The sequence below is a fragment of the Acomys russatus genome, chromosome 26, assembly GCF_903995435.1.
Source record: "Acomys russatus chromosome 26, mAcoRus1.1, whole genome shotgun sequence".
NCBI lineage: Eukaryota > Metazoa > Chordata > Mammalia > Rodentia > Muridae > Acomys > Acomys russatus.
In genome coordinates, this window is record NC_067162.1 from 46340931 (window position 1) to 46366578 (window position 25648).

The 25648-nt window shown below is 51.5% G+C and overlaps 1 protein-coding gene across 1 annotated transcript; it reads right to left on the reverse strand.

Moving 5' to 3' along the window:
• Positions 1-232: 232 nt before the first annotated feature.
• Positions 233-24829, reverse strand: Ca5a (carbonic anhydrase 5A). The gene is made up of 7 exons (XM_051168869.1): positions 24587-24829; positions 18299-18496; positions 9413-9531; positions 5535-5630; positions 5322-5384; positions 1370-1567; positions 233-409 (listed from the first exon to the last, which is right to left on the reverse strand). The coding sequence occupies exons 1-7, from the start codon at positions 24708-24710 to the stop codon at positions 233-235; spliced, it is 975 nt and encodes a 324-aa protein (XP_051024826.1). The 5' UTR covers positions 24711-24829.
• Between the last annotated feature and the right edge of the window lie 819 nt (positions 24830-25648).

The following is a 25648-nucleotide window of genomic DNA, read 5'->3' on the forward strand; positions in this document are numbered from 1 at the left end:
CTCGGGGTCTTATGGCGCGAGGCAAGCGCTTTGTGGGCAGAGCTGTCCCTCCAGCTCTGCTTCAGCTTCTCGAAAGTATCTCTCTTATTTGCAACAACAACGACGATGACAACGGTGACAACGACGAAAGCAGGTTGACTGGAGCGATGACCTCATCTTTTTAATTCAGGTGTCATGTCACATGGCACCCCTGAGAACTGTGAGCTCCCTTCTCCGTCTGCTCTGCCTATCCTTACAGACCCCGTCCTGTGTTTAGGAGCCCACTTCCACCCTGGAGGCCGGGAATGACTGACGGGAATGACTGACGGACAACCCGGTCCATGAGAGGCTGCAGTGGGCGATAGTTGTTCACCATCGCCTCCTCTTCCTCACCGCACCGAGAGAACAGGAGCGTTCGGAACACTGACAGCTGCAATAGAGAGCGGCCTGAGTGAGTTGATGGCGGCACAGAGGGACCTGGGTGCCAGGCGTCCCCTGTGCCTTGTACAGTCCCCTCCGTGTGTGACCATGTGTGACGTGGTATAACGGGTCAGTGCCTCCTGAGGGCTCATTAGAGGCATTGTAGCTGTCACTCTGTTGGGGTTGGAGACCCCTTAGACATGAGGGGACCCCAAAGAAAGGCCACAGGAGGGTACTGAGGCCCAGCCGATAGCCAGCACCAACTTGGCCAGTATTGAGTGAGCCACTTGGGAAGGTGTCCTCTGAGCATGCGCCATAAGATAAATGTTTCTGCTAATGTGTAATGCGTACATTTACACCACCTCCACTCCACCCCTGCCCCCCACTGGACTCCTGTGATGACATAGGCAAGAATTCCGGTCCAAGTGGCCTCAGGACAATAATCACATCTGGACCTCGAAGAATGTCATATGTGATGTATGCTTGCCTCACAATACCTCAAATGTGAACCTCAGTGACTCTCGTGCGAGTGGAAAATCTTTCTAGCAATTTGGGAGCATCAAAAATACGCCAGTGGGGCTGGGGCGGTGTGGCTCGGTCAGGGTAGAGCTTGACTCTTGGATAGGATGCACGATCAGGGGACCCTGGGGCTCACCAGTTAGCCAGCCTAGCCTAACAGGTGAGTTTCAGGCCAATGAGACACCCTGTCGCAAAACACAAGCTGAATGGCACCCAAAGAATGATACCAGTGCCGGGTGGTGGTGGGGGCACACGCCTTTCATCTCAGCACTCGGGAGGCAGAGGCAAGCGGATCTCTGTGAGTTCGAGGGCAGCCTGGTCTACAAAGGGAGTCCAGGACAGCCAAGGCTAACACAGAGAAACCCTGTCTCAAAAAAACCAAAAAAAAGGAATGACATCAGAGGTTTTAGACCTCCACAACACACACATACATACACACGCACACGCGTACGTGCATGCGCAAACACACATGTGACTCAGCTACAGTGCTCACCTGGCTAGGGGCCACCTCAATAGGGGTCTTCTTGATGATCCAGGTGACAGACTCAGCCAGTGGCGGGGTAGTGAGGGAGCCAGGGTAGGTCCAGTAATCCCGGCAGGCGGGCAGCAGACAAGAAGGGTCAAAGGGTCCCATGGCCACCTGTGTATCCTGAGAGCAAGAACCACAGCCCCATCATGGGTCCAGTTGAAGGAGGCAAGTGCCTCTAGATCTTCCCACAGCCCTCATGGCCAAACAAGCATTCCAAACAATTGCTATGTGGCCACCCTTGTCATGTGTGGAAGTAAAAAAAAAAATAAATAAATAAAATAAAATAAAATAAAAATAAATCTTATTTATTTATTATTTTTTAATTTTTGTTTTTTTGAGACAGGGTTTCTCTGTACAACCCTAGGTGTCCTGGACTCGCTTCATAGACCAGGCTGGCCTCTAACTTACAGAGATCCACCTGCCTCTGCCTCTCGAGTGCTGGGATTACAGGCGTGTGACACAACACCTGGCTGAGACACGGTCTTATGTAGCCCAGGGTGTCCTCAAAATTTCTATACAAGACAAGGATAATTTTGACCTCCTGATCCTCCTGCCTCCACCTCCTGAGTGCTGAATTTACTGATGTGAGCGAGGATGCCCTGTGTGTCCTGTATTATGGCAGACTGAGAAGCATCCGCCATGTGGTTAGTCTGTGTTTCATTTGTATCCACCCAGGTTGGACACTTGGCCTTCTTCTCCCTTCAGGTTATTTTAAATAGTACTTCCAGAATGGGATGGGGGAGGTGCTGTTTTCTCAGGGCCATTTTCAGTTCTTGGGGTGCATACACACACATAGGATTGCTGGATCAGATGTACATTTTTTTTTTTTTAAGGACCCACCATGTGTTTTCAACAGTGGCAAATCTTACAGTTTTTAAATATTTATTCTGGATACAGTATTCTTCCACCAGGTCTCATTATAGATGGCTGTGAGCTACCATGTGGTTACTGGGAATTGAACTCAGGACCTTTAGAACAACAGCCAGTGCTCTTAACCTCTGAGCCATCTCTCCAGCCCCCAAATCTTACAGTTTTAAAACAGGTGGTAGTAGTGTATGCCTTTAAGCCCAACATTTGGGAGGCAGAGGTAGGTGGATCTTTGAGTTCGAGGACAGACTAGTCTACAGAGAAACCCTGTGTCAAAACAACCAAAAGTAAATAAATAAATAAAAATAGCCAGGCGTGGTAGTGCATGCCTGAAATCCTAGCACTGAGGGAGGCAGAAGCAGGTGGATCTCTATGAGTTCGAGGCCAGCCTGGTCTACAAAGTGAGTCCAGGACAGCCAAGGCTACACAGAGAAACCCTGTCTCAAAAAAAAAAAAAATTAAAATTAAAATTAAAACAAAACAGCTGCCTGTCTTTCTCAAGCTGCCTGACATAAGAGCTGTACATGCTGCAAGACCCTTTCCTCAACCCTAATGTTCTCTCCACAGGGAGCAGGTGGGACAAGGGCCCCACAGCTGCTCCAGCAGGAATATCGCTCACATTGCTCAATCTCTCTGCTCTCCTCCCAAGACAGCTGGAGACAGCCCGGCCTCTGCCTCAGGCCCTGAGCTCACAGTTCATGGTTTGCATGCTTCCTGGGTTCCCTAAGGCCTCTCTGAGCTCCCGTGGGATGTCACTGTCATCTGCTCACTCATGCAGTTCGTTCATTTATTCACGAACGTCTGTCTGAGCTGTTAATACCCAAATTTCTCAAACATGGAAGTAGAGTCACTTGATCAAAGCCACACAGTTTCCTGTCAGATCAAGGGCTTTGGACCAAAGACATCTTGACTGAGGACCTCCACCACACACTTAAAAAATCCCTAGAAGTCCTAAGCTCACAGACTGGGAGCCACTAGACCAGGGGTCCTTCAGCGGCTCCCACTCCTCAGCCTCTGGAGTCGTCTGTGGCTGGGCCTTTCATGTCTTAAAGTTCTTTTATCTCCTAGAGTCAGTAGGTTATTTTCAGGGGACTAGTATGACTAGGGCCAGAACTGAGTCCCAGACGGCACGTCTCCCCTGTAGCCAGTGGAGGGAAAGCAGCTCCAGAACTTTCCAAGGAAGTAAAACAGACCCTTGAGTAAACAGCACCCCCCAGCCAAGCCTTTTCTCTCCCACCCCTGTGGGAGGCAGAGGCCAGCTGGGAAAACATCCCGCCCTGCATTCTAGCTTTGTTCTGGCTGTGAACCAGCAAGGAAGAGGGCCAGGAGCTGGGCGCCCAGTACCTTGGCCTTGAGGTGTTCCTGATCAGGGGACAGGACAGTGGGGGTTAGGGGTCTGTCTCCATCCCAAGGGGCATCTGGACCTCAACATCAAGACGAGGCGAGGAGTACATCAAACACTCTTGTGAGCTTTGAGGAAGGGGTGACCACACTTTCCTGCAGGGCAGATCTCAGCATTGTTAGGACACACGGAAGCCTCCTCTGCCGCCATGTCCCCGTGTCTAACGGCCACCTTGCTTCCTTTGCCTCAGAATTCTTTGATGTGATATTGAATAAATAAACCGATCTCTTTGGAATTTCCATTTTCCCATCAAAGTCCTTCTGGGTTGTTCTTAAAAGAAAAGTGACACCATTACTTTGTCATTTTCTTGAGACAGGCTAACACACCCAAGGTATACAAAGAGTGCCCAGCCACCTTCAGGGTGAACAGGGTCCCTGCCACCCGCCTGCGTAGCATCTGGACTACCTCCCTCTCCCCCGGGAATTCTCTGTTCTTGGTCTCAGTTAGGCTCTTTCTCAGGGGTACTGGTGGTGTGCAACCCCGTGTTCTCACACGTAGCAGGCAGACACTTGGGTTTGTCTTAAGAGATCACTACTGGGCATCACGGCTGATCAAAGCAAGAACAAAGATGGATTCAAACTCTCCCTCAGGCTGCTGGGGGGATTGCCTGGGCAGCTGTACTTGGGGTTGCCAAGGGGTCCAGCACCCTTGTCTCACTGAAGGGGAAACAGGCAATGACATGTAAAGCATCAAGCCAGGCGTGGTGGCGCACGCCTTTAATCCCAGCACTTGGGAGGCAGAGGCAGGCGGATCACTGTGAGTTTGAGACCAGCCTGGTCTACAAAGTGAGTCCAGGACAGCCAAGGCTGTACAGAGAAACCCTGTTTTTTTGGTTTTGTTTTGTTTTGTTTTTTCAAGATTTTATTTATTAGTATGTATACAGTGTTCTGCCTGCACATACCCCTGCAGGCCAGAAGAGGGCATCAGATCACATTATAGATGGCTGGGAGCCACCATGTGGTTGCTGGGAATTGAACTCAGGTCCTCTGGAAAAGTAGTTGGTGCCCTTAACCTCTAAGCCATTTCTCCAGCCCTTTTTGTTGTTGTTTTGTTTTTGTTTTTGTTTGTTTGTTTTTTTAAAGATGCAGAGCATCTGCTGAGACAGGATTTTGAGTATCCCGAGGATGACCTTGAACTTGTGATCCTCCTGCTGCCACGCCCCAAGACTGCAGCTGTCTCCCACCACACCCAGTCTATGCCAGTGCTGGGGTTGAACCCAGGGCATCGTGCATGCTCAGCAAGCTCTCCACCAGCTGAGCTACACCAGAGCCCTCTTTCTTGTTTGCCTTTGAAGAGTCTCGATCTGTAAAGCAGGCTAGCCTGGAACACATTATGTGGTCCAAACTGCTTTTAAACTTTTGGTGATCCTCCTGTCTCAGCCTCCTCAAGTGCTGGAATTATAGGCTTATGCCACCACTCTCAGCGCTAAGATGGAAAGCTTCCAAATTCAGCTTGTGACAAGAGCCTTGGGACAGGCCCTTAACTTCTCTTTCTAGCACCAGAGCCTTACACCCTCTGCCAAATTCTTTGAATTTCCACCCCCCCCCAAGTGACTCATTGCTCTGGCAACTGGGGTGCCAGATCTGCTGATCTTATGCTTCTTACCTTGTGTTTTACTTCCGGCAAGACGTCCACCAGCCTCTGCAGGGCCTCGTGCTGAACCCCGAGCTGAACAGCACAGACACACCAGTGTTAGCCTGAGAGGCGGCAGACAGTGAAAACGTACCTTGCTTCCATGGGGGACACTGTGCAAAAGGCCACTCTCGGTGACCAAACCCAGACACTCACAGAGGGAGACTCATGCCCAGCAGGTATTACCTTCAGAAACACCGCGATCACGGCCAGCCCATTCTCCCCTACAGTGGCTTCCTTGTAATTTCCATATTTTGTGGAATTCCAATGGACCAAATGGAGCTGAAACAGAATAGAAAGAGAACATTAATATATCATAACAGACTCCGCCACTCTCTGCTGTCGGGCACACCCATGGGTTATGTGTCAGTGTCGTGTCAGTACGCAAGGTGCTAGTGGCTGGAAGTCCTTGGAGCTCCTCAAACATGGTGGCAAGAGCTTCGTGTCCCCAAAGGACACCAGGGAGAAGACTGCTGCTGTAGTTTCTCTTCCTCTTGCTATGATACAACACCCTAACAAAGACAAGCAAGCGACAGGGAAAAAGGGTTGACTTCGATAATCCCTGAGTCAAGGTTACCCTTCCCATGGAGGGAAGTCAAGGTCACATCATGTCCCTGGTGAGAAGAGGAGAGCGATGAAGGCACAGTGCCTCCTATCCCCCCTTCTCTTACATAGTGCAGGACCACAGGACCACCCCCAGGGCGTGTTTCCATCCACCATCCACGAGGCTTGTGGTGGCTTGAATGAGAAAGTGCACCATGGGTTCATGGGTTTGAACACTTTGGTCACCAGGGCATGGTGCTCTTTGGGGAGATTTAAGAGGATGACCTTGCTGGAGGAAGCGTGTCATTGGAAGTGGCCTTGAGAGTTTAAAGACCCCTCCAATTTCCTCTTCACTGCTTTCTGCTTGTGTTTAAACCTGTGGGGCTCTCAGCTTTGTTCTTGTGGCTATGCCTGCCACTTGCGACCATGGTGGACACAGATCCTGAGTAACCATTGCCTAAATAAGCCCCTCCTTCCATAAATTGCTTTGGTCGTGACGGGTTTGTTTTTGTTTTTGTTTTTTGTTGTTGTTGTTGTTTATGTTTTTGAGACAGGGTTTCTCTGTGTGACTGTCCTAGAATATGCTCTATAGACCAGGCAGGTCTCGAACTCAGAGATCCGCCTGCCTCTATCTTCTAAGCACTGTGACTAAAGGTGTTCACCAGCACTGCCCCTCACTCATGGTGGGTTTGGTTTTTTTTTTTAAGATTTATTTTATTTAGTGTTCTGCATGCATGTATGCCTGCACACCAGAAGAGGGCACCAGACCTCATTATAGATGGTTGTAAGCCTCCATGTGGTTGCTGGGAATTGAGCTCAGGACCTTCAGAAGAGCAGTCAGTGTTCTCAACTTCTGAGCCATCTCTCCAGCCACTCCACCCCCTGCCTTTTTTTTTTCCAAGACAAGGTTTCTCAGTGTAGCCTTGGCTGTCCTGGACTCCCTTTGTAGACCAGGCTGGCCTTGAACTCACAGAGATCCACCTGCCTCTGCCTCTGGGATTAAAGGCATGTGCCACCACGCCCAGCTTAGTCATGGTGCTTTGTCACACACAGCAACAGCAAAGTAATGAAGACAGAGGTCTTCCCACATCAGTGAGCACAGCAAAATGAGCCCCTGTCTGTCAACTTGACAGTGACCAGTAGCCATCACAAGCGTTTTGAGCTGACAAGACAGGAGTAGTTGGATCATTTGGACCTACAAGTCACTTGGAACAAGGGTCACCAGATAAGTCACAGGACTGTGAGCACGGAACAGTTTCTCAGTGAGGTCAGTCCCAGTGTCGCATCTCCACCTGACCTTGGCTGAGCTCTGCCCGGTCTTTATTCCGTAACTTTTCCACTTCCTGCACATGGGATTATGGACCTCACAGGGTCATGTGTTCACAAGGTGATGGGAATGGATGGAGAAGAGTCTTGACTGAGGGAGCACAGAGGTAGCTGTGCCATCTGGGTGCCGTGGCCCTGGCTGGGAAATGTGGCAATAAGACTGTGGGCGGCTTGCCCTAGGGAAAGTTGTCCAGTTGTCCCTTCTTGCCTACTCCTGGACTTTGTATCTGTTGAACCAACAACAGACAAACTATTTGGAGAAAAAAAAATGCTATCTGTGTTTTTCTTGAAATGAAACAAGCTGGCCATGGTGGCGCACGCCTTTAATCCCAGCACTTGGGAGGCAGAGGCAGGCGGATCACTGTGAGTTTGAGGCCAGCCTGGTCTACAAAGTGAGTGAATCCAGGACAGCCAGGGCTAATACAGAGAGACCCTGTCTCAAAAAACCAAACCAAACCCCCTCCTCCAAAAAGAAAGAAAGAAATGAATTAAATTGCAACAGGTATTCATGTGACACTCCCAGTGTGCCAGTGACCTAGAGATGAGACTGAAGGTACCGGAAGGATGCATGTGGGTGCCACGCAAGTGTGACAGATTTATCAGGAGGGGTTTCCCGAACCGCTTTGCATATGGCAGGAGGCACATGCTTCCCCTAAGTACAAGGGCTGAGGTAGAGGCATTCTCAACAGGGACAAACCAGGAGTTCTCAGGGACCAGGGACTGCAAGCCCTTGGCATCATAGTCAGCAAGCTCTGCTTGTTGCCACCCAGAGCCCTGCTGGGTCCTCACTTCCAGGAAGCTTGGATGCTCCTGGTCATGGCATCTGGGAGCAGCAGCATAGACTCATCCTGTGTCCCTGAGACTTCTCGGAATGCAGCTGCGGGTCTCAGAGACGGACCCAACATTTCCATCAGGCCTCTTGGCTGGCAGTCTTAGTCTGTAGACTCCGGGCCTTCCTCTGTACCTGGCCTGCCTTCCCTCCTCCCTCCTTTCTCCTCTTCCCTCCTCCCCGTCACGTGGTCTCGCGGGAGCATCTTGGCATGAACCAGGGAAGGGCCCAAGAGCTTGCATCTTGATTAGCTATGGTCTAACCATAGGGGCCTCCCTCAGTGGACAAGTCTAGACCCAGCTAGCGGAGAACTGTGAGGAAGGAGTGGTTGCCACTGGATGAGGAGCAGCGCTGTGCGTCCTCTAGTGGCCATACCTGCCAGTTCAGAATGAACAACTGGTGGGCTTCATCTGCGGCTTAGATGAGCAGTCAAAATGTTGGGTTCGGGTTGGGGGTGGAAGGCAGAAGGACTGGAGGAGGAGGGGACAGAGATGGGAAGGGACAGTGGAGGCAGCACCTACAGAGGAGGGGGCAGATGGAGGAGTGACAAGGTAAACATGGTAAACCGGCAATTCCAGAGCTGAGATAGAAACGCCGTGGTTTATGGCCACGTCGTGGCTCTCTCCATTTTTCTTTCCGTTGGAAAATGTTCACGATATAATGTTGGGGCGTCTGTAGGCACTGCCTATTGCCTGTCACAAGCGCAGAGCTAGTGCCTCAGTGGTTTTGCTTAATTTTCTGTGGTGACCCCCCCACTTTGAGATATGGGAGAAGATGAGCTTTGTTTGACGGGTGGTGTGGCTGGCCGAGGGAGTTTTATCCCCAGCTCTTCAGAGGAGGAGGAGCAGGAAATGGGGGGGGGGGCAGGGGAGACAGGAGAGAGGGGGGCAGGGAGAGAAAGAAGAGAAGGGGGAAACAGGGGTTGGGGGAGGAAAGGAGCAGAGCAAAGGGAGGAGATCCTATTGTCGGGGGGGGGGTGGTTATTGAGGATAAACATGAGGGCACTAGTCCTTAAATGCAGTGAGCCCACAGTTGAGTGCTGAGTCCCAGTGACTAGCAGGACTTCTCAGAACCTTTATCTCTTCTGACAACAGAGCACAATAGCCCCCCCACACCCACACATACACACCCTAGCCTAGGACAAGGAAGCAAGGATGAAGTTGGTCTTATTCCACTCTTATGGTTCCAGTTGGCTCATGGAGGCCCCAGGTCCCTGGAAATCCTTCAGGTCTGGACACTTGGTGTGGGGGTGTGGGGGTGTGGGGGTGTGGTGGAGGGGGGAAGTGGGGAGTGAAGGCCGGTCACCCTGCTGTAGGCCTGGCATACAAAGCACCCAAATGTGTCCTATTTTGAGGCATTAACGAACCTCAGCAGGGTACGCGTGGCCGTCCACCATGTGCTCCGAGCCCCTCTCATCCGCTGCTCCCCAATGGAAGTGAAATTGTTTCAGCCTATAGTGGTTTCTCAGCGGCCCACCACTGATCCCTGGAAACAAGAGAAGGAACACTTACACCTGGAGCCCAGCACTGCCTACGTGTGTGCGCATGTGCGCCAACAATTTCATCCTCCAAGGAATTGCTGTGCTGCCAATACAGGGAGGTCTGTGGAAGGTGGGCCTGGCCTGTGTTTGGCCACCTCTGTCCTAGAGAGGCACCTGCCACAGCAGGTTCACAGTAATCACTAGGATAGATGAAGGCAAGTCCACGCATGGCCACTAGGGGGCGATAAGGACTGCGAGTCCCTGCATGTGACACTACACAAAGAAGGACACACAAGTGTCTGAGATGTGTGCTAGTCATACAAGGGTTAGGGTTAGAGTTAGGGTTCCGAGAGTTTCTTTTCTTCTGAGACAGGGTCTCATGTAGCTCAGGCTGTCATGGAACTCCATCTGTAGCTGAGGATGACTTTGAACGTCTGAGCCCCTTGCCTGCACCTCCTGAGTTCTGGGATTACGGATATATGCATTACACCTGGTCTTCGGGGATGAATAGAGGTCAACAGTCCCGGGTAGGGCTGGGAGCCCATTTAAACAAGCTCCAGGTGGCTAACCGCATTTCTACCTGTTGCTGACATGTTTCCATCAAAGCCTGCTGGACACTTCAGCCTTCACTGGGAAACAGCTCCAGGCGCTCCCGGGCTGGCCAGGCAAGCCTGAGCTCAGGGCAGAGCTGGTCCAAGATGCATCCCTACATATAACAGACCTGCTGGGACCCCGCCCCCCCCCCCACCAGCCTCATGCATCAACTCTGAGTGTCCTAGCTTGCTTTCTGTTTCTATGATGAAACACTTTGACCAAAAGCAACTTAGGGAAGGAAAGGGTTTATGCAGCTAAACTTCTAGGTCAAATTCCATCACTCAAGGGACTCAGGACAGGAATTCAAGCAGAAACCAGGCAGTAATACTGCTCCTGAGCTTTCTCTCAGGCTCATGCATAGCCAGCTTTCTTATACAGCCCAGGACCATCTGCCCAGGCCAGCCAGGGCTACACAATGAGACTCTGTCTGAAACAAACAAACAAATACCAAAAAGAAGATGAAAAAAAAAAATCAAAGCAAGGGTGTTTGAGGGGAGAGTACTTGCCGGCCTGCCCAGGAGGCTGTGGAAAGACAGATGGAGGCCTAGTGTCTCCCAGCAAAGGGAGTCAACCAAGCATGTGACTTGCACTGGGCAGGAGAGACACTGGGGGAGTAAAGTGGGGGGGTGGGGGGCCAGGAATTCGGGGATCTCAGGGACTCAGGGACTCGGGGCTTGGGCCCTTTGAGCCCAGGGCTCTGTGATCATCTGTGATCGCAGTGCAGTTTCCTCATCTAAGACTGCACACAGACAGAGGAACAGTACTGAGCTTCTTCAAACTGGGACGGAAAATTCTCACTGTGACAGCATTTCCAAGACGGCAGAGGTGCAAGTGTACTTGTTCAAGGCCTGGGAAGGCTTCCTTTGCGGTGCTCTTTTCTGTCATTTCTGGGTTGCAGGCACCTGGCTTGGTTCATGGGCACAGGGGCTCTAGCTGGAGTGATTCTACTTATATGGTCCTGACCTGCCTAGAACTTTATTCCTTCCAGCCTTGGTTTCCCTATTCCATAGAGTCCCAGTTAGCACAGAGCCCCATGGGCGACGTGCTGTCCAGCATGTACGAAGCCTTCCAAGGGAACAGAACAACAGCTGTTCACACGTGTGTTCGAAGTAAAACAGCTGAGAGCAAATGGCCCTGGCCCAATCTCCATGTCCCCACATTTTGTTTTCTGGTCTCCAGCTCACATAGCTGTCAATGGTGAATGCTCAGTGTACACCATGAGGTGACTGATTGACAAGCTATATGCTGGACACTGTGTAGAAAACTGGCCATACCTCAAGGGATGACCTTATAGAACAGGTGTTAGAAGCCCAGCTTTGAAGTGAGGACACAGAGTCTCTTACTTAGGGTCTCTATTGCTGTGATAAATGCCCTGATCATAAACAACTTAGGAAGGAAAGGGCTTATTTTAATCCACATCACAGTCCATCACAGAAGGAAGTCAGGGCAGGAACTCAAGCAGGGCAGGAACCTGGTGGCAGGAGCTGATGCAGAGGCCATGGAGGGGTGCTGCTTACCTACTTGCTCCCCAAGGTTTGCTCAACCACCAGCCCAGGGTGTAGCCACACCCACTATGGGCTGGGCCCTCCCACATCATCAATCAAGACCTATCTGGTACCAAACCAACATGGTGAGGGAAGGCATTTTCTCAACTGAAGTGCTCCCTTCTAAAAGGACTCTGTTTTATGTCAAGTTGACATAAAACTAAGCAGCATGACGGTGGTGGCGCACGCCTTTAATCCCAGCAGAGGCAGGCAGAGCAATGTGAGTTGGAGGCCAGCCTGGTCTACAAAGCAACTCCAGGATAGCCAAGACTAACATAGAGAAACCCTGTCTCAAAAAACCAAAACCAGCTGGGCGTGGTGGCACACGCCTTTAATCCCAGCACTCGGGAGGCAGAGGCAGGTGGATCGCTGTGAGTTCGAGGCCAACCTGGTCTACAGAGTGAGTCCAAGACAGCCAAGGCTACACAGAGAAACCCTGTCTCGAAAAGTGAAAAAACTAAAAAACCAAAACAAACAAGCAGCACACAGAAACTGAGGTGTTCAGGCACCTGTTACAGGTGACCTGTTGACCCCAGTTCCTGTTGAACACCTAAAGCCATTGACTTTGATCAAAGAGCTCAAAGCCAAGTGCTGTTACTTTGCTTGGAGGTAAGGAACTTGAGATAGAGGCTACAGAATCAGATAAAGTAATGGATAACTGACTTTTTGTACTGATAATACAATGATTTTTAAAATGAGGCAAAATGGAGTCTTGGGAAAGAGAGCCTTTTGCTTGCCAGCCTGGGGGAGGGGGTGTCCACCCCACCCCCACCCCCCGACCTACTGCAATCAGCAAGGTTTATGCACCTAGCCCTGACTGTCCATCACTCTGTGTTCTCTGCGAGTAGGTATGCATGAGATAATGAAAATAAAACAGGGTTATTACATCAATTAGAGTCACTCTCTGAGTAAAATAGCAAAGTGCCCTTCAAGACCAAGAGCGCACTGCCATGGCTGGCCTCCTCTGTCACAACAGTCCCTGCTAAGAGCCACCGATTTGTAATTCAAGGCTTTCTCAGGACAGAGCAGACCTTTGGCGAGAACAGTAGCTGCTTAGGGCTTAAAATTAGCACAAGAGCAGTCTGGGAAACTTGTTGGGCGGGCACCATAAACACCCCAGAATTTAAGCAGTTGCCAACTCATGAAGTTCAAGGCCAAAGGGCGTCTCTGTCCCCAATCCTCACTAGGTGAAAACAAGCCACCATTGGCTAGCAGCTCTTGGCACCACAAGCCCCACAGAACAGACTTGAACATTAGTCCACACTGGTATCAGGCCTGGCTTCCACAAAGTGCAGTTTTGCCCAAGTTTTTTCTCTGTATCTCACAGGGGACACTTGGAGAAAGATAATGACTGCTGTTTCACTGAGACACAGAGCAAATGCAAGGTTCTTGGTGCCCCAAAAGGATCAGCAAACCACAGCCACTAATAGTTACTGTGGCTATGGAGGTTAGGGTCAAGGTGACCGCTGAAGAACCAGCCTGCCTCCATCTTAAGCTTAAAAGCCATCTTTTTTTTGGGGGGGGGAGGCTTGGGTGGGCAGTTTTCCAAGACAAGGTTTCTCTGTGTAGCTTTGGCTCTCCTGGACTCCCTTTGTAGACCAGGCTGGCCTCGAACTCACAGAGATCCGCCCGCCTCTGCCTCCCAAGTGCTGAGATTAAAGGCGTGTGCCACCACCAGCCAGCTTAAAAGCCATCTTATAGTAAAGACAAACTAGCTTCATTCCTGTTTATGATTAGATCTGTTTCTCAATGATTGGCCTATGTCAACTATAAATAGTTCTGTACTGCCTACTCCAGGAATGGCGGTCACATCTTTGTTTTGAAAAGTTGTGTGTAACCATCTTGCTCTACCTTTGTTTCAAATATGATCTCCTTGTCATGACCAGCTAGTTATGACAACCAGTTATTACTACCTGGTTTTGACCACCTGTTATGTTCTCCTTCCATAACCCCGAATATTTCCCCCATTTGGAAACACCCTGCCCCGAGCTATAAAAAGCCTTGTCTTTCTCACATTCAATGCCAACCTCTCAACCCTGCCTCTAGGAAGAGGCAGCTGGTGTGTGCGGGAATAAAAAGCTTGTTTTAATTAAGTGCATGCGTTAATTGATTTGGCCATGATGATTTGGGTCAACGGTCTTTCCCCTCCCATCTTTGAGACTAACACAGCACCTGGTTTCTTCCAATGTAAGAGTTTTCTGCAAAGACATCGGCAGGCATGCCTTCAGGGGAAAAAAAAAAAATTAGGAGCCAGGCACGGGGACACTTGCCATGCCAGTTCTCAGGAGATTGAGACAGGAAGATATCTTGAGTTTGAGGCTAGCCTGGGTTTCATAGTGAGTACCAGTCATAGGCCAAGGAAGAAAGAAAGAAAGAACATGGAGGGCAGCCAGGCAGGCAGGAAAGAGCTAGCCTCCACTAGAAGGGACCCTTCCAAGCACTTCTCTACCTCCTCAGTTACCTGTAGCATCTTGAACTCACCAATCTGAATCCACTGGTCAGGTTCAGGGATCCGTAGAGCTTTCTCTCTAATGGAGATACGCACAGCAGGCACCTCACCTAGCTAGGATCTTGGAGGGCTACCTCGTGGGTTGGGACTGTTGGGAGACATCGCAGAGACCAAAGATACAAGGAAGGAGGCATGTACACTGGGAGCAAGCTCACTGGGAGCAAGTTCTGTGTTGGCCAACAGCAGCACCCTTGGACTTGGGCTTTCAACAATCAAGCTGCTCTGGGGTCTCTTGGCTTTGGTGACAACTATCACTTGACACATAGAGGGTCAGAGGCCATGGTGGACTGTGGAAATGTTACTGGGATTTTCACAGGAAATCCTGGGCATTGGCTCAGCCTCTTATCTTTAATATCCCACTTAAAGAAACAGGTAACCGTGAAGAGCCAAGAAAGGAGATGTATTCAGTGTGGCCAACAACCTCGCTCAAGTCCATCTCTGGGGCCCCAGCAGGAGGTTTGGGTTAAGTACAAGGTAAAGGGTATGCGTTACCAAGCAGACCTAGTCAACGTGTGGTCCCTCCCAGCAGCCACCCTTTCCTGTGTCAGTTCATCTCTCTACAAGGTGCCCCACATGAATTGTCAGAACCATCCCAGGGAGGCAAGGTCAGCCTCTGGCTGACACCAGTATCCACCTTTTCCCTTCCTTCCATGTAGCTGGGGGGGAAAATGTAATTCTTTGAGTTCTTTGTTCCCCCAGTCTGAGAGCAGAAGCATTCATTTTCATTATCTTTTCTCCTGCCAGGACTGTTACAGAGTGGCTTCAGTGTCCATGGCTCTGTGGGCGGCGTTACTACACTGCTGCTTGTACTGACTGGCTCGGTCTTTGTGACCATGTCCTCAACAGTCAGAAAGTCCCCTCGAGCTCTGGGTTAGCGTCTCCTTCCTGCTTCTTCCGGCTTCTTCCTGCTTCTAGTAGATGGCATCTCCCAGTGCTCTCAGCCAGCACTTGGCTGCAAGCACAGTAGGTGAAGAGGCCCTGCACTGAACTCCTTTGGCGGGGTTCCAGGTGCCCTCGTTTTCAACCCCTCCTTCCAACTCCGTGGAGCCAGTGTGCAACATCAGTAACAAAAAAGAAGAAAGATCACAGGGTCAGCTGATCTCACCCCCCCCCCCCAATCAAAACAGGGTGGGATTACATACTTTGCTCTCTGCTGCCCAAGGCCCCAGCTTGCTGCTCTAAACGCCATCTCATGCTGCCCGGCACCTCATCGCTGTCCCCAAGAAAGAAGATGAGCTGCCTGCAAGTATGAAGCCTCCACGTGAGCTGGTTCATGAGTGGCCCAGCAGTGCTGAGCCTTAGGGCTCCTCCTCCCGTCTCTGCCCTCTGTTGCCATCCTTTTTTCTCCAGTACCTCTCTGCTATCTCCCTTGGCAAGGCTTTTTGACCAGTGGTTTTCACCCGTTGGCAGGCATTTGCATTCCGTAATTCACCCTTTCACCCCCCTCTACTCTCTTCCACTACCACCTCTACCCCCTTCAATCCCTCCCCCCACCCCCGGCAATGACAACACAAGAGACCATATCCCTTACCTCCTGGAAGAGTCTCTCTGCCTTCTATGACTCCCTGGGCAACTGTTCGGTGACCCCTGCTGGCATGTGACTACAGTTGCTAGCACCCACTTGGCAAAACTGAGACCCAAATAATCACATTTATCACAAAATTATTTCCACATCTTGGGCCTCCCTCTCACTTAAGTGTCTTCTCGGGGCATTCCTCTGTTCTGTTCTGTCCTCCTTTTCCTCCAGTTTTTCTTTTTTTCTTTTTTCCTTTTAAATGGAAGAGTCATTTTCTCATTCAGACTGGAAACTTTTTTGTGGTGTCAGCCCCTCCTCCCCCTCCTCCTCCCCCCTCCCTCCCCCTCCTCCCCTCCTCTCCCTCCCTGGTGTTTTCCACCCTCTGTTCCTCATTTCCGATGGAGGTGAGTGAGGGAGACAGAGACTGTGGAAAGTGGGAACTTGAGCCAGGAGAGGGAAGCCGCAGGCTGGATACAGCGAAGGCAGATTGGTCTGGGTGGCCTTGAGCCAAGGCTATGCTGCTGTTTTATGTGATGGGAGACGCTCGCAGGATTCTTTCTATCTGTGCAGGATGAGGAGCACCCCTTTGATCCAGCGGTGATGCCAGAGGTGGGGGTCAGGCTGAGGTCAAGCTAGAAGGCCGTGGGCCTTGGAGTGATCAAATTATGGATGAGCCGAGGTCAGCTGGGGTTAAGAGAGGGAGGATTCCTAGCGGCTGGCTTTCTGTCTCCGCTCTCACTTCTGGAGCCGCGCCCCGTGCCCTGAGGTCCTGTAGGAGGCCACTTGCTCCTCTCTTGCATCTTCCTTCAGGTCAGGATCAACCTTAGGTTGGCCACACACTGGCGGGAGTCACGGAGCTTGGCTCACTCCTGCTTGGCCACCAGCAGTGGGACACTGAACAGCGGCCAGGACTGTTGACAGAACCTCTTCTCCCATTTGTTCTTTTGGGAGGTGCCGCCAAACCTCATTTTGTTACCTCGAGGAAATCTACCCAGGGAGTCATCTGTCACCCTGGACCCTGCTGTGCCTGGGCGGTTTTGCATTGGAGCCAACTAAATTCCCTTTTCTTGGCTTAAGACAGTGAGCAACCAAAAGAAGTCTGTCTGGACGACCATCACAGGCAGCTCATAGGGAAAGAGCCTGGGAGTGAAGGCCCAGAATGGGGGAGGGGGAGGTAGGAGGACTCACTTTGTAGGCCAGGCTGGCCTCGAACTCACAGTGATCCACCTGCCTCCGCCTCCCAAGTGCTGGGAGTAAAGGTGTGTGCCACCACCACCCTGCCTGAGACCTTTGTCTTAAGAGAGGGGTTGTGGGGGTCAGGGTGTGAGTGGAATGAGATCAGAGATATGAGACTGAGAGGGAAGGGAACAGTAGGGGGGGCAGTAGGTGCAACCAGCAAGCACCAGGCCTCAGAGTGACTGAGAATTATTCCCCAACCCCACCACCAGAGACTCCACTGCCTGGAACATGGAGTGGCAGTGTGCAAAGCCCACTCCAAGGAAAGCAGCAGTAAGCCAGCCGGGTGTGGCTCTTGTGCCTCTCCCCAGCCTCAGAAGGCCAGCTGCTAACCCTCACCAGCCTTCACTGGCCTGTTTTTTCCTCAGTCCTGGGCTGGGAAGGGGTCCCACCCTGTTCCTGGTTTCATCCTTACAAGGCTTCAAGACTCTACCTGACTGCCGGTCAAATGCTTTCTCCCCGTTCCAGTGAGCACCACCTCCCAGCCCTGCTCAGATCTTCTTTGCTGAGTCTGTGATGTCACAGAAGAGAAGGATGGCAGCTGTGTTAGTGACTTGTGGATTCCTGAGACCCAGCCTCTTGCCCCTGTACCTCACGATTTAAGATTTCTCCGGGTTTTTCTTTGGCTCACAGTTTTCAGAGGGCACAGTCCATTGTTCAGGGAACGATGGCAGAGCAGAAACTGGAGAAAGAAGCCAGGGGCTGGGGAGATGCCTCAGCCCCACCAGCATGAGGACCTAATCCCCCAGGACACACACACAAAGTAATGCATAGGTGTTTGTGCACGTAATCCCAGTGCTAGTGAGGTGGGGACCTGCGGAATGGGCCAGCCAGCCTAGCCTGCTGGTTGAGTCTCAGGTCAGTGAGAGATCCTGTGTCTCAAAAACCAAGGTGGGAGGAGCCTCCTGAGGATGATGCCTGAGGTTGCCCTCTGGCCTGCACACACACACACACACACACACACACACACACACACACACACACACGGGGAGGGCGGAGGATCTGGGGATAAAATATGGCCCAAGACTTGCCCAAGTCACCCGTTTCCTCCAGAAATGATCCATCTCTTAACTGTTCTACACCTCAGTAAACAGACCCACCAGTGAGGGACCAGGAATTCAAGTGCTCCAACCTATGGGAACATTTCAGGCTCAAGGGTGACCGTCTTCACACCCCTGCCCCCGCCCCAGACAGGCTTTTTTTGTATATCCTTGGCTATCCTGAACTTGCTTTATAGACCAGGTTGGCCTCGAACTCACAGCGATCCACCTGCCTCTGCCTCCTGAATGCTGGGATTAAAGGCATGTACCACCACCACCCAGCCAAGGGTGACCTTCTTGATACCAGCCCCTAAACCCCCAGCCCAGGCTCACCTGACTCCTCACAGGAATCGTCAAAGTCCACCTGGAAGAAATAACCGACGTTCCGGAGGTACCTGCAGGATGTAGCCTCATAGGAGACCCTGAGCGGTGCCAGCTGGGGGTCATAGACGCTGTTTCTTGACTGGATGTTCACAGGAGACTGCCGTGTGTTTCCCATGGAGGAGACTGGGCCAGTTGAGAGCGGGTGCCCTGGGGACATAGAAGAAACAAGACTGAGGCATCGGTAAGGCAGGCATGAAGCCACAAGGACCCTGAGGACCCAGCTGTAAGAAACAGACCCAGCAGCGAGCCCAGAAACCTTCTGACCATTAGTCACTTAACTCCTGTGTACCACATGCAGACTCTTGGCTCATTCATCTAGTGTGTGCCTATGAGATTTTGACTTCCGTGTGGTCACTGTCTAGAGCCGTGGTCCTCAGCCTTCCTAATATGGAGACCCTTTAGTACAGCTCTTCATGCTGTGGTGACCCCTGAGCATAAAGTTATTTTCGTTGCTACTTCATAGTTGTCTTTTTGCTACTGATGTGCCTCAGAATGTGGAGATCTGACGTTCAGGATATCTGATATGCAACCTCTGTCAGAGGGTTTGTTTGACACCCCCCCCCCCCGCCAAAGGGGATGTGAACCACATATTGAGAACCAGTGGTCTAGAGTGTGGCTATAGGGAGGAGAAAAGGAGAAAGCTCTTTAGCCGGTTCAGTGAAAGGAACACACACACACACACACACACACACACACACACACACACACACCATGGGATGATGGTTAAGTCTGCCTCCTAAGCCAGTCCCAGGGAGCTCCGCAGACTGCTCCTGCTTCTGCCCACGAGTGCCCCTTCGTGGGATGTCTACTAAGACTTGAGAGCTACCACAACCAGCCTGGAATGTTGCAGCCACCCAGGGCCTCATCAGTGTGTCCCTTTCCTGGTTGTGACTCTAATGTAAAGTGACACCATAAATCCTGCTCTTTGTCGGCCTGTGCTCTGTTTTATTTATTTTGCCTTTATTTTTATTTTGAATTTTATTTTTTGAGACAAGATCTATCTACGTAGCTGTGGCTGTCCTGGAGCTCCTTATGTAGAGCAGGCTGGCCTCAAGCTCACAGACATCCCCCTGCTTCTGCCTCCTGAGTGCTGGCATAAAAGTCATGAGATTACCTATGCTTTATTAAGAGGGTCTTGGGGGCTGGAGAGATCACTCAGAGGTTAAGAGCAGTGGGTGCTCTTCCAGAGGTCCTGAGTTCAATTCCCAGCAACTACATGGTGGCTCACAGTCGTCTATAAGGAGATCTGGTGCCCTCTTCTGGCAGGCACACATGCAGGCAGAACATGAATAATTAAAAAATTTTTTAAAGGGGCAGGGGCGGGGAAGGAGGGAGGTGGGCGGCCTTAGGACCAGCCGGGACCCTGACTACATTCAGAGTAAGAGGGACTCAAGAGTTTACATGCCACAAACCATGCATTTGATCTTCCCACTGGGCTATGGGTGTTAACACAACTGCAGAAGGCTGCACTTAAACCAAATGCAGGAACATTGAAAGCCGCTACCAGATGCTCTCTTCCAGCCTGGCACCTCAGGCCTCCCTGACTCAGAAACTCAAGGTGTGAGAAGAGCAGATATTTTAGGATCTGTTTGGTGGAACAGATTGAAACATCAGTATCCAGTAGAGCACCTGCCACCTGATTCGGGGCGGGGCCTGCTTACTGGTGCCTGTAAAGTGTTGATACAAAATGGGTCTCAAATGGTTACTCACGTTGGCCTCCTATGACCACCTTACATAGCAAGATAAAGTCCAAGCTACGTAAAGTTGGCCTTGTGGTTTCTCAGTGTAACAGCCTTGGCTGTCCTGGATTCACTCTGTAGACCAGGCTGGCCTCTAACAGAGATCCGTCTGCCTCCTGAGTGCTGGGATTAAAGGCATGTGCCACCACGCCCAGCTGCAGCTCACTTTTAATTCCAGAGGGTAGAGGGCAGGGGGCAGAGGGCAGGGGGCAGGGGGCAGAGGGCAGGGGGCAGGGGGCAGAGGGCAGGGGGCAGGGGGCAGAGGGCAGGGGGCAGGGGGCAGAGGGCAGGGGGCAGAGGCAGAGGCAGAGGCAGGTAGATGTGTATGAGTTTAAGGCCAGCCTGGTCTACATAAGTGAGACCCTTTCTCAAAACACGTATCACCATCATAAATTGGTTTGGTTTCAGATGGGAAGTAATGTAAATAAAACAGTTTCTCTTTACTGATTTAACAAAGCTGTGCAGACCTCTAGAGGAGTGACTGTGGTCCAGGTGCAGATGGCATGAGCTGACAATAGAGCCAGAGCTTCTGGCCCTGGAACTAACCTAGTGACAAAGGTAAAGACCCAAAGGACCCCTTGCATTCTTTGGGCTTGCTGTCCAATCAGCAGACACTTGCTCCTTCCCCTCCAGCATCCTGGGAAGAGCAGTCCCCACCTCCACCCCACTGTCACTTGGTGTGGCCCCTGGTAACTTACTTCCATTTAGATCAATGGACATGATATAAACAGGGTTTTTATTTTTAAATTGTATTTATTCATCTATACTTGTTTTGTTTTTGTTTGTTTGTTTGTTTTTTGGTTTTTTGTTTTTGTTTTTGTTTTTTTAGACAGGGTTTCTCTGTGTAGCCTTGTCTGTCCTGGACTCATTTTGTAGACCAGGCTGGCCTCGAACTCACATTGATTCACCTGCCTCTGCCTCCCGAGTGCTGGGATTAAAGGCATGCGCCATTATGTCTGGTTTATACTTTGGAACAGAGTATGTGTGTAGACCAGGCTGGCCTCGAACTCACAGAGATCTGCTTGCCTCTGCAGGAGCTTTAAATATGTTCACATGGTTGGGTTCCCCATGAGAAAACTACTTCCCAGTGGGGATGGGAGTGGGGCGGGATGAGGGAGCTGGGAGTGTGTGAGCAATGCAGTGAACAGAGGTGGCCCACCCCCAGCTGGGATCTGGCCCAGTCCCACTTGAATGAGCCAAACCCAGGAAGAACCACCGACTTGTGGTTGTGGAAAACCTATTAAAAGGTTCATGCCCAAGTGCTTTTAACCCCAGCTCTCTGGAGGCAAACAGGTGGATCTCAGAACTCAAGGGCAGCCGAGTCTACGGAGAGTTTCAGGCCAGCCTGAAAATTTCACCATACGTGGTAAGATCCTGTCTCAACCAAACCAAACCCTTCCAGGAACAAGCAACAAGGGTCTGACAATGGTTGATAATTGGTTCTCCTGGGGGAATAAAACCTTTGTGTAGGGTGTCCGCACACCTGGATGTTTGTGGAGGGCACAGGACAGTCTTGGGTGTCATTTCTCAGGTGCCACTTTTTTTTTTTTTTTTTTTTTGTAGACAGGGTCCCTCATTGGCCTGGGACTCACTCCTTACATAAGATTTGCTGGGCACTGAGCCCCAAGGATGTGTTTATCTCTGCCTTCCTACCCCTGGAGATTACAAAACCAGCCCCAATAACTTCCAGATGTTCCTGTAGTTCTGTCCACCCAGGCCGGAGTGGGGTCACCTTGGTGGCCCAGCAGAAGGCCTGTGATGATACATGTCCACTCCTTCATTTGCGTGCAGGGCCCTGCTATGACTGGCCCAGACCCTTGGCATGGCCACCTCTGGCTACATAGCTGATTTACTTAAATTTCCTTTTGTAGTCATCTGGGGGACACCTCCCTGCTCTGTCCTCTCAGTTTGCAGCCTCCTGTAATCGCAGCACTCGGGGAGGCAGAGGCAAGTGGAGCTCTGTGAGTTCGAGGCCAGCCTGGTCTACAAAGAGTCCAGGACAGCCAAGGCTACACAGAGAAACCCTGTCTTGAGGGGGGAAAAAAGGCTTCCCATTTCTCATGCAGGGTATGGTGGCCTACTCCTTTAATCCCAGCACTTTCGAGGCAGGTGGATCTCTTTATTATCAAAGGCTAGCCTGGTCTACAGAGCAAGTCCCAGGACAGCCATGGCTACAAGGAGACACCCTGTCTTAGGGTGGGTGAGGTGTGTGGGGGTTTCTCTCACGTGACCTTGTCTTTGGGCTGAGCAGGTAAGGGGGAGCGGTGGCACAGCAGTATTGATAGGAGTGCCCAAAGCAGCACTTCCAGGACCACTCAAGGGTGCCGGTGTGGTGATGGAAGATGCTAAGCTCCCAGCTTTGGTCACCAGATGAGTTCCAGGGACCTGCCAAACCATAAGGGCCAAATTTCAGACACCGTAGGCACAACAGCTGTAGCTGACATGCTCCTGTCATGGCCTGAAGAGCCCTGACCCTAGGCACAGTCCGGAACAGTAACACTAGCAAGTGCTGTCGGCTGCTGCCCACAGCTGTTGAGAGCCAAGGACTGCAGCGGTTGCCAAGTGCCAGGGTTGAAGCTCAGAGCCATGATGAGCCTGAGAGGCCAGAGCTGAAGATACTTGTATAAAGCCCAGGGCAGTACCTCCCCCCCCCCCCACCTCTCACCCCTCAGGCCTTGGAGCTGTGAGCCTCTGGCTCTGCTGGTCTCATCTCTGGGCATTGGCTGCTCAGGGTCCAGGCTGCCAGTGCTGCAAGAGCTCCTTGCCCACTCACGGGATGTGTCTGGGTAGAGCAGAACCTGGCCTTGTTCTTTTAACAGTTCCGAGTGGTACTCTCATTAACCTCCCTTGACGGCTGTGGAACATCTTTCGGATAGGACATGACTGCCGCCATCTTGAAATTAGAGCAGCTGTGCTCACCCATGGGAGACCCATAACATGAGCCCATTGACATTATCTCATAGGACAAGTGTGAGGAGACAGACCCTCACCTGAGATCCCAGCCGTGCCCACCTTCCTCCCCTACCTACATGTCGTCTTGGAAGGTACTAGACTACAAAGAGGACACAAAGGGTCACCAGAGGGGGTGGGGGTTTCCATCTTTGCAGCCTTGGGAAAGTTGTCACCCACACTGGGTGGGGCTTTTCAGTGACTCAGCTGTTTGAATCTCTCTCCTACACTCCTGTAAGTAACCCTGCACCTGTGATCCTGTGAGCCCGATAAATCGCTGCCTCACCAAGCTGGATCCAAGCGGAACTGTTGTCAATGCCCTATGGGAGGTAAAGGGATGCTAGTTCAGGTCTCCCGAGAAAAACCTGAGGCTCAGAGACGTTGAGACACTTGCTGAGAAACACACAGCTACAGAACATTGGGGCCAGGACTCTCTTGATGGGTCCTAAGTGTCATCAGCCTAAGGCTGATGGAGGAGGTGGTTATAATGGCGGTCACACCCTTCGGGAAAGAAGGTTCAGGACTGCAGGTTCAGGACTGCGCTCTCACGGATGCTTTATTATGCTGTCAGGAAAAGTGCTAGAAGACTATGCTCAAGAATCCTTCACAGCCATGGCCCTGGTGCAGGTTGTATGGCGATCTGAGTGCATGTACTCATCCAGTATGGTTGACCTGACAGTGAGGCTGGTCAGAGCCGGCTTCTCTAGGTCCAACAGGCTCTCAGAAGCTACTGCTTGCCTGGAGACCCACAAAAGGACAGGAAAGAAGAGGGAAGTGACAAAGTTTTCAACCCAGATCCTCCCGGGTTGGAGAGTAACATGTGGGTCCCAGTGGCTGACCTCTGAAGGGCAGCTTGACTTTCTACTCCCTGCGACTCGGAGTACCTCCCGCCTCCAGAGTCTCTGGACACTGGGCTGGGACCACCGGGGGTGGTGTGGGGGTCGGGGTAGGCGATTTTATCCTTCCAGGCCTGAGCTCCTCTTCACCGGAGCAGGCCTGGAGGCCTGGCTGCTTCTTGGGCAGCCCTGGGGGTTGCTGACAGAGCTGTGTGGTGCTGGGCACCCTGGCATGAGTGGCAGAGCCTGTGTGCATCAGGCTTTTCACACGGGCTTCTCACCAGATGCCGCAGACAGCATCTACCTGGCCTGCCCTATGGATGAGGAAACCACAGCTTAAGAAGGCAGGGCATTTAGTCAAGCTTTCATCTCTTCAAAAGCTGCTGTTGTCCACACACAGGGTGCAGGGTCTGGCGCTTCCAAATGCTGAAGTCCAAAGCCTGGGGTCCAGGCAATTTGAGCCCTAATTCAGGGCACATATTTTACACAGAAGTGTCTTAGGCTCAGTTGGAGGCCTGGAACATCTTCTAGCCATCTGCGGGACCTCTCCCTCCCCGTTACCCCTGAACCCCATTACTCAGGGTCACCAGATGCCAGAGACAAGTACAAATCAGATGGAAGCTAGCCAGCTCTGGACCGTGATGCCAATTAAAGCCACCCTAAGACTGCACAAACTTTAGATCACCCCTGGGACTGCCCGAGAATCTACTTACGGGCACAGTTGCTGCATTTCTTGGCAAAGGAGTTCTGAGAGCGCCAGTGCTGTGACCTTATGGCTCGGAGAGGTCCCATGTACCTGAGGGTGGCTAAGGGCCCGTGGGGGCCTCTCCCCAGCATTGTGGCTCTGAGCACAGTAGGCTGTTCCCCCACCGTCTGCCCTTGTTTTGGTCAAGGCCACTGTGGAGTGGGGTGAACCCCTGTCTTTTTGAGGAACTCATCAAAACCTCTGAACCTAGTGGTTAAATTTCAACTCTTGCCTGTCCCAACTCAGGAGTGGGTGACTGGGGACCAATGGTCTTGGCTGGGAACCGGCCACTCTGGTCATTGCTTTGGTCTGGTAAACAGCTGGGCAAACCTGCCAGAGAGTTAAAGTTGACATGGATCCCCCGATAGCACCAGGAAAAGGTGCGGAAGATGAGTGAGGGCTAAGTCCCTGGCCCCTGTGGTATTGACCTTGTGTTTGGGATGTGTAGAGCAGGCACCAGAGCTGTCACATGAGTTGACAGAAGAGGGCAGATCCAAGGGCATAAGGACTGGCTGAGTGATCGCTGGGCACAGATGGAGATGCTTTGGGCCCATGTCCGCAGCCCAGACCCAACTTGATCCCAACATGTTCCTCTGAGGTAGGACATCCTGTAGTGTGTACAATCCTGGGTCCTGCCCAGAGGTCTACCACCAACACCAACAGTGTCCCTTTCATGTGTGGAGGGTTCACATAGGGACAATGTCTATTTGGTGGCTCTGGCCATGACACTTGGATGTTTGTGTCAGCCCCAGGGAGCCCCACTCTGGCGGGAGTCTGTCCTCTGCTGCCCTTTCCCAAATGGAGCCCACGGGGATGGGAAGGCATGGAAGATGTTTCATCATTGTTTTAAAAATCAATAAACTCATTTAAAAATAAAAATTTAAATTACATTTAATTTATTTTGTGCACGTATGGGAGCCAGCTCTCTCCTTCCACCGTGTGAGTCCTAGGGTCCTCAGGCTTGGTGGCAGTCATCTTTACCTGGTGAGGCATCTTGCTGGCACAGATGAATTCCTTTTATTTCCCTAAC

Excerpts from the sequence above, each read along its gene's own strand:
- Ca5a (XM_051168869.1), bottom strand. The coding sequence starts at position 24,710 with ATGCTGGGGAGAGGCCCCCACGGGCCCTTAGCCACCCTCAGGTACATG. Across the intron at positions 5,631-9,412 it reads GCCACGCGTACCCTGCTGAG|CTCCATTTGGTCCATTGGAA; the intron begins GTTCGTTAATGC and ends ATTCTGTTTCAG. Across the intron at positions 410-1,369 it reads ATGTGTGTTTGCGCATGCAC|CTGTCAGTGTTCCGAACGCT; the intron begins GTACGCGTGTGC and ends TCTCTATTGCAG.